This window comes from Lactuca saligna, chromosome 4, assembly GCF_052625555.1.
Source record: "Lactuca saligna cultivar CGN05327 chromosome 4, ASM5262555v1, whole genome shotgun sequence".
Taxonomy (NCBI): Eukaryota; Viridiplantae; Streptophyta; class Magnoliopsida; order Asterales; family Asteraceae; genus Lactuca; species Lactuca saligna.
Genome location: NC_136420.1, coordinates 33,353,796 through 33,360,922, shown reverse-complemented (window position 1 = coordinate 33,360,922; position 7,127 = coordinate 33,353,796). Strand labels below are relative to the sequence as shown.

At 30.9% G+C, this 7,127-nt stretch overlaps 1 protein-coding gene across 1 annotated transcript; it reads left to right on the top strand.

Moving 5' to 3' along the window:
• Positions 1-3,974: 3,974 nt before the first annotated feature.
• Positions 3,975-5,239, top strand: LOC145038410 (uncharacterized). The gene is made up of 3 exons (XM_078986783.1): positions 3,975-4,249; positions 4,837-4,949; positions 5,069-5,239. The coding sequence occupies exons 1-3, from the start codon at positions 4,120-4,122 to the stop codon at positions 5,147-5,149; spliced, it is 324 nt and encodes a 107-aa protein (XP_078842909.1). The 5' UTR covers positions 3,975-4,119; the 3' UTR covers positions 5,150-5,239.
• The last annotated feature ends 1,888 nt before the right edge of the window (positions 5,240-7,127 follow it).

Genomic DNA, 7,127 nt, shown 5'->3' with positions numbered 1-7,127 from the left:
TCCTTTGGGTTAATGTTAGACAAAACCTCTAGTTTGTTTCCTCAATTTCACAGGTTTAAAAAATCTAAAAAAATATCTTCAAAAAACAACAAACTTTAATTTTTGTTTTTAAAATACCCATTACTCTTTTTCATATCTCTTTTAGTTCAATGGTATTTTTAAAGTATTTTATATAATTCATATCTTCTTATAACTTTTTAGTTCACAATTTGATAATCAAATTTTTTTATTTTTTATTTTTTAGCACTTTTTTATTATCTAAAAACACATGGAATTTATTAATTTTATAATTTTAATAATCACACCACCTAGATCAATTTATTTTTTCATACAAAATATTATGTTACAAAAGTAACAATATATATATATATATATATATATATATATATATATATATATATATATATATATATATATATATATATATATATATATATAAACTATGAATGTTCAAATTTTTTGTTTTGCATGAAAAAATATATCGATATGATATCTAATTATAGAGTACAAAGGTTATTAATTTTTATATGTTTGGTTATTTTTAAAAATAACAAACGGGTACAAAAAAATATTAGTTATCCGTCTTTGTGTGATCTAGTTGTATCTTAGATTTGTTTAGATATTTTCTTTTGACCTAACAAGTTAAAATGTAGATGGATTCTTATAGAATTCCATGAAAATAAGTAACATCACTATTGGATCCGATGTCAAGATAGAGCTAAGTGAAACGATATTTAAGCCACCTTAGTTATTTGAATGTTTATTTAGTATATTGTACTTAAAGGAATATCATAAACACAATATCCTTAATCATGATTATATATATATATATATATATATATATATATATATATATATATATATATATATATATATATATATATCATTATTATATATAAAAAGCCTTTTATTGTCGAGCCTTCAAAATCACATTTAGACGTTTCCAACAACGCCACGTCACCTAGCTTCTAAGCGATACCATGTACCACAACGTCGTTCCACAACTCTTCCACGGATCAACCGATTCTCTCCTCTCGTAACCGTAACTTTGGCTTCTTCCCAACAAGAACTCTGACCAACAAAAAAATCATGTTCGCATTGAAATAACTCACCTGTTTTACGAGTGGACCTCATCAAATCATCAATCTCATAGTTCTCCCAGTCCCACTCGGTTGATTATCGTCCAGTGTTCCCAAGAACATCGTGAAGATCTTAAAAAGGAATTACATTTTTATCATTGTTTCCATTCATATCGATCCTGAAAGTGAAGTTTTTATATAACTTTAGGACAAAGAGTGTTATTATCTGCAAAAATCAATAAATCGTCCTTCAAATCATCGGATATTGTTTCAAAGGGCTCCTACACGCATCATAGACTCTTCAGAAAAACCATCTACGAATAATCGAAAAGGGTTTTTTCTTTTTGTAATTTAACTTCGATTTTCGTTTCCATTTTTGAAGTTTGAAATTTTGTAATCCGTCTCATTCCTACCCTCGCTTGAATAACGACGCCCTAACTGTGAATCTTATTTTCGTTTCTCTTAATTTAGCAAGTTTTGGGTATCACTAAAATGGGATACCACTATTCAAAGCGCTTGATTGAAGTTATAAGATGCAATTATGGATTATGTGCGGTTATGGAGTAAAGCTTCTTCAATGATAATTCCCAGGTTAGTCTGTTAAACTTCAACTTCAATGACCTTTGCTTTCGCAGTCATTGACTCACTGTGTTGCCTTCTGTAGCTACCCTCTCCTTCTATGCGTATGTATTTTTCCTGTTAGATTTCATAAGATAGGTTTTTTGAAGGTGCGTTCTTAAAAACTATATCAAAAAATGCAAAATATTTTCATTTGTTATTGTTTTCCTGTAATTTACTACTGAAAATTATTTAGATACATGTTTTGGTTTCTAATTTTCTCATACTCCACAATTGAATCGCATTACATGGAATGCTCTTATATAATGATAATAGGTAACTTATAATAGAGCTTGATAATTGATGTTTGATATGCTTTTGACTTTAGCAATGTCAAAGATACAATCTACAGCTTTTTGGTGTAAACTAATAAAATTTTTGATTAGGGATGTTGATGCTTTAATGCTCGTACAACTTGGTAATTCTCCGATATGTTGGTCAGGTTCTAACAAACACATTATTATTGTGCTTCCCTTTATGACTTCTTATGAATTTTTTTTAATATTCTTAGTGCTTCATATTTAATGATCTTTGTTGTGCCATTCCTCTAGGATTTATTTGGAGATAATCTTCTATCTGCTAAGATGCATGGGGTCAACTACATTCGAATTAGTTGCATTTAATAATGCAATGTGTACTTGAAGCACTAACTCATTTAAAGAATAATCTCATCCAGATGGTTGTGCTTGATTCATAAATATGTACATTAATCAACTATTTTTATTATACTATATTGTTCTTTTAGATACACTTGATAATTATACACCGTTCATTGTTTTTTAACCCTTAACCTCTCAGACCTTATGGCCCCTTGGAATTGGTGGGACAATTATTCGTATGACACCAAAAAGTCGAATGTGAGACTTTCATTCGTTACTTAACTATTAGTTTTTTGTGACATGGTCTTAAAGAAAGCAAGCGAGGAAAAATCGGAGAGCGCATATGCCTCAGAGCTTTAAGTGGTGTGGTCTCACTTTTTAGCTAAGAAGTGGAAGATGGGAATTACATATATATGGTTGGTTTATTATTACAAATATGTAAAAAAGTATCATGTGCTAATTCATGAGTAAATCCAGATTCATTGAAGTTTCATGTAACTAAATTTGTTAAAATGTCGATGTTGTTATCTATTTACCGTAACTTGTGACTATAAGAATAGGATTTAAAAAAAAAAATCATGCAATCGAGTAACATACTTTCTATCTTACTATTAAACATTTGGGAATTTCATTGTTTTATCCATGTTTGATTTCCTCTGCCTTTTATTTCTACAAGGATTGTAGAACAAGTTTATATCCATAAGCAATTACGAATTGGGTTCTCTTACGTTTGCAAATTCAAAACTTGAAGTTGATTATGCTCTATAGCGAATAGCTAACATTTTTTGTTTTTATTCGACAAATGGGTTCTCAAGGTAACCACATATTTTGTTTTTTGTTATTTTATTTTATTTTTTTTATTATTTTTTTGACCTTAATCTGATCATATGAATCATTTCATATGAGGTGCAAGACAGGATTTGTACATCATTTAAGTCAAAACATGAGTTGATACACACAAAAATATCATTAGGGGATAGGTGTTCTTAGAGTATTGAACTTATCACAACAAAGCATCCATTAACAAGATATATGTAATGAATCACTTTTATTCAATTAAATATCACTTAGCTATTTGATCGCACCATTGTAGGATGTAAAAAAAAGTTTTTAAAGTCCCAAATCCTTCTAATTCATCCTCAAATTTTCATGTCATATCGAATCAAGTAGTAGACATAACAATAAAGATCAATGAGAAACCAAAAAAAAAAAGTGGGTAAAGCCTTAATAGAGGAATCAAAGATGATATTTCTTGATTAATCTCAATACTTGTAAACTCCACTGCTAATGATGTTGACAGATTTTCCATAAAGTGAAAAAAATCATAGCATGGAATTGCATTGGGCTTTCATTTATTTGTTGATTATAACAACATACTTCCATTTCTTTTTTTATTCATGTATCGTATATTGAAAATTCACCCATTTATAGCATTGTACTTTCCTTTGTTGGGTTATTAACACAATATAAATTAGATAACAGGAAAAAATACCCAAAATACCCTTTGGGTCGTGCTTAGCACGGGCCTCAAACTTTTCTAGTATATATATATATATATATATATATATATATGCTGATTTTATATGAAGGCAAATAAAATACTATAAAGAGAGGCATTTGCATCATTCCAATACTAGGACCAAAATTGATGATTTGTTCAAACCGCAGGGACCTAAACTGTGTTTTACTCTAAAGGTAAGAAAACAGAAAGAGCAAAACGGAGAGATAAAGGCCAGAAACACAGAACGGAAGGTCAATTTCACCGGAGAAATTGGGCCAGACACGGAGGAGGCATCATTGGCCGATCCTCGTTGTTAAACCAGATGAGTGAGTTACAGAACGAACCTTCCTCTCCTCCTCCTCCGCCGCCGCCAGCATCCACAGAATCGCCTTCTAGCCCACCTTCTGCACCATCGGACGACCCTCCTCCTTGTCGTTTCGATCCCTGCCGCAGTAAGCCGTCTTTCTCATAATCTTCTTCTTTCATCATTCTACCATTGTTCGGCACTATTACCAATTGAGTACTGTTTATTACATTATCTATATTGATTTGTAGTTGTAACCTTTCCTCTATGTTTCTCATTCTGTAAGGGTTTTTCATTTGCAATTGATGTTAATCTTGTATATACTGCCGACTGCGTGTTAGACTGTTCACCGTATGATTGATGATTGATGTATTAATCATCTTCTCGATCGTGAGTTCTTGCTAGTTACTAGACACTTTTGCTAGGGTTTTCAGGACAATCACCAATTTTCCCAAAAAAACATAGGGATACCGGATATACTTGTATAAAGATTTGAAGCTGACAATTGTAAGCAGTTTTTTGTGATTGCTATACAATTTTTTATACAAGGATAAACTTGGTTTAATCTTGCTGTTCTTGAGCAGTTGAGCTTGTGGTTTATTTCTCAGCCATCTGATATGAATTCGTCAAATTAACTCGTTAAAGATATGAAAAGTGGCTACTATGCATAAGTCATAACCTTCTTTCTTGCATTAGTGTCTACAGTCTAAATCATAACTCTTTCTCATTTTGTAGCAATTGGTATCATCAAAAGGAAAGCATTGATAAAAGACTTGGCAGCTGTCTACCATGCTGAGTGTCTTGCTTATTGCCAAGAGCTTTTAGAACTTCAAAGAAAATGTGAAGAGGTATGATTTATGAACAATTCCCTCTATGTGTACAGAATCTTTTTCCATCATGAAGTCAAGAACAGTTGCCAAAGTTATTGTTTCTGCATGTTGTATGAAACTATGGTGTTTTTTTGTAGCCATACCCAGATATAAAAGTTGCAGCAGATTCAAGGAAAGAAACAATGAGGCCACCAAAACGACTGAAGAAATCACGCTAGGTTTTTCATTTGTCAACTTTTCACATCGCCTGTTTTCATTCTTATAATTAGATGCATGTATTGTATATAAATGGTTATCCTTTCTACTTAGATTTTGTGTACTGATGAAAATGCCCATATTCTTTTGTAACATGCTCACGTTTTTTAATACAACAGACCTTGAAATGACTAAAATCCCTCACATTTAGACTGTTCAGAAACCTTGTGTTTGGTTTTCTAGAAAGTTCATGAAGCATGATGCTACTTGCAACTTTAACTTTGATATTCACTTCTTCCTTAAACTTAACTTTTTCATTAGTTTGTTTTCTTTGGTAGAGTTGTTGTTTCAAATTGAACTTCTAAAGTTATATTTTAATATGCAAAGTCTACTTCAGTGCCATATCATTTTTCACTACCAACTATCACATCAAAGCTGTTATATTTTAATACAAATATTGTTTATTAAATTAAAAAATATAAATATAAGATTAGTTAAAATTAAAAACTTTGAGTAATTCCTAAAAATAAAAAAATTATACAATGAAAATAATAAATACGACAAAATATGTATCCCTAACTACTTTTTTCATAGATGGTATTGTTTGGAGGTTATCGCCTTCCAAATCATCTATCTTCATTTTAATGATTTTGAAATCCGTCTTTTGTTTTTGCACCACAAGCTTTTCTTTTTGTAAAGCTACGTCTTCATCCATTTTTAAGTAGTTGAAAGTTATTGTCTAAAGATTCATTGAAAGGAGACAATGAAATTCTTTTCATTTCATCGTGATGGTTTGAGTTATGTTTCGGGCACCAATTCATGTTGGAAATAGTGAATACGGGGTGGGGTTTGGGAAAGTTGTATTTGGAGATGAAATTGTTGGGGTGAATTGAGTAATTTGGTAAAACTAAGTTGGGATGAAAGAACGAGATTCCGAAGGTAGCGATGCGTTGTTCAATGCGTAAGGGTTATTGAATATTGGGATTGTTGTTGTGAAAAGATTATTGTTTAATGGTGGTATTCCATTTGTAAGAAATTGGTAGGTTTAAAAGAGATTTAAGGAAAAAGTTGGATGGGATGTGAAATAGAAAATATAATTTAGTTTTTATAAAATTTATTTTAGAAATAAAGAAAAAAAATGCATTAAATAGGTGTGGTTGACGAGAAGGATAACTCCACCACTCCACATAGGCATTATGTGCCACGGAGCGGTGTACATGCTGCGGTGGGGTGTTTGGTGTACATCACACCTTAGGTTGGAGGGAGTAGCCTCGTCGTCTCCTCGTTTTGCTTACATGGAATACTCGTCATTACTCCTTTGCAGTTGTTAAACTCATGTGCCAAGCAAAACAATCATCGCCAAGTGCTTGGCGATATGAAAGAGAATATGGAAAGGAAGCAGGTTGTCAATCTCTGTCTCTCTGACAATTTTATTGTTTTAGTTTTAGTTAGTTGTAAATTTAGCTTTAGCTTAACAACTGATACATTATTAAATATTATATTAAATGAATATTTAAATAAACATTTATTTGATTTAAAAAGATGTTTTCATCTTTTAAACACATCATCACTTCATGTCATCAAACTATATTTAGGTGTCCATAAAAAAATATGATGTGACAATACTTTAACACATGCTACCACTTCCTATAACCTTAGGCATAAAGAATATTAGATGTGGTTTTGAGTCTTTTGACTTTGTATATCTACTTAATACGATTATTCATTTACTTAAGAACGGGAAACAACCTTACCTATTAGATAAACTAGATGTAAGATCCATGTATTACATATGTTTATTTTAAAGAAAAAAATATGAAAATTTATATATTTGAGAAGTTTGAATTTATAGGAAAAAAATGGAAAATATTGAATTATTAAAATTAAATTGTTTGTTTTTCTTTTAAGACAAAGTTGCAAAAACGGTCCTTGTGGTTGACAAAATTTTGTAGTTTTGGTCCAAAACGAAATGTTGGTGCACCACTGATCCAATTTTAGATA

Coding starts and splice junctions, on each gene's coding strand:
- LOC145038410 (XM_078986783.1), top strand. CDS start 4,120: ATGAGTGAGTTACAGAACGAACCTTCCTCTCCTCCTCCTCCGCCGCCG. Junction 4,250..4,836: donor TCGTTTCGATCCCTGCCGCA/GTAAGCCGTCTT, acceptor CTCATTTTGTAG/CAATTGGTATCATCAAAAGG. Junction 4,950..5,068: donor TTCAAAGAAAATGTGAAGAG/GTATGATTTATG, acceptor GTTTTTTTGTAG/CCATACCCAGATATAAAAGT.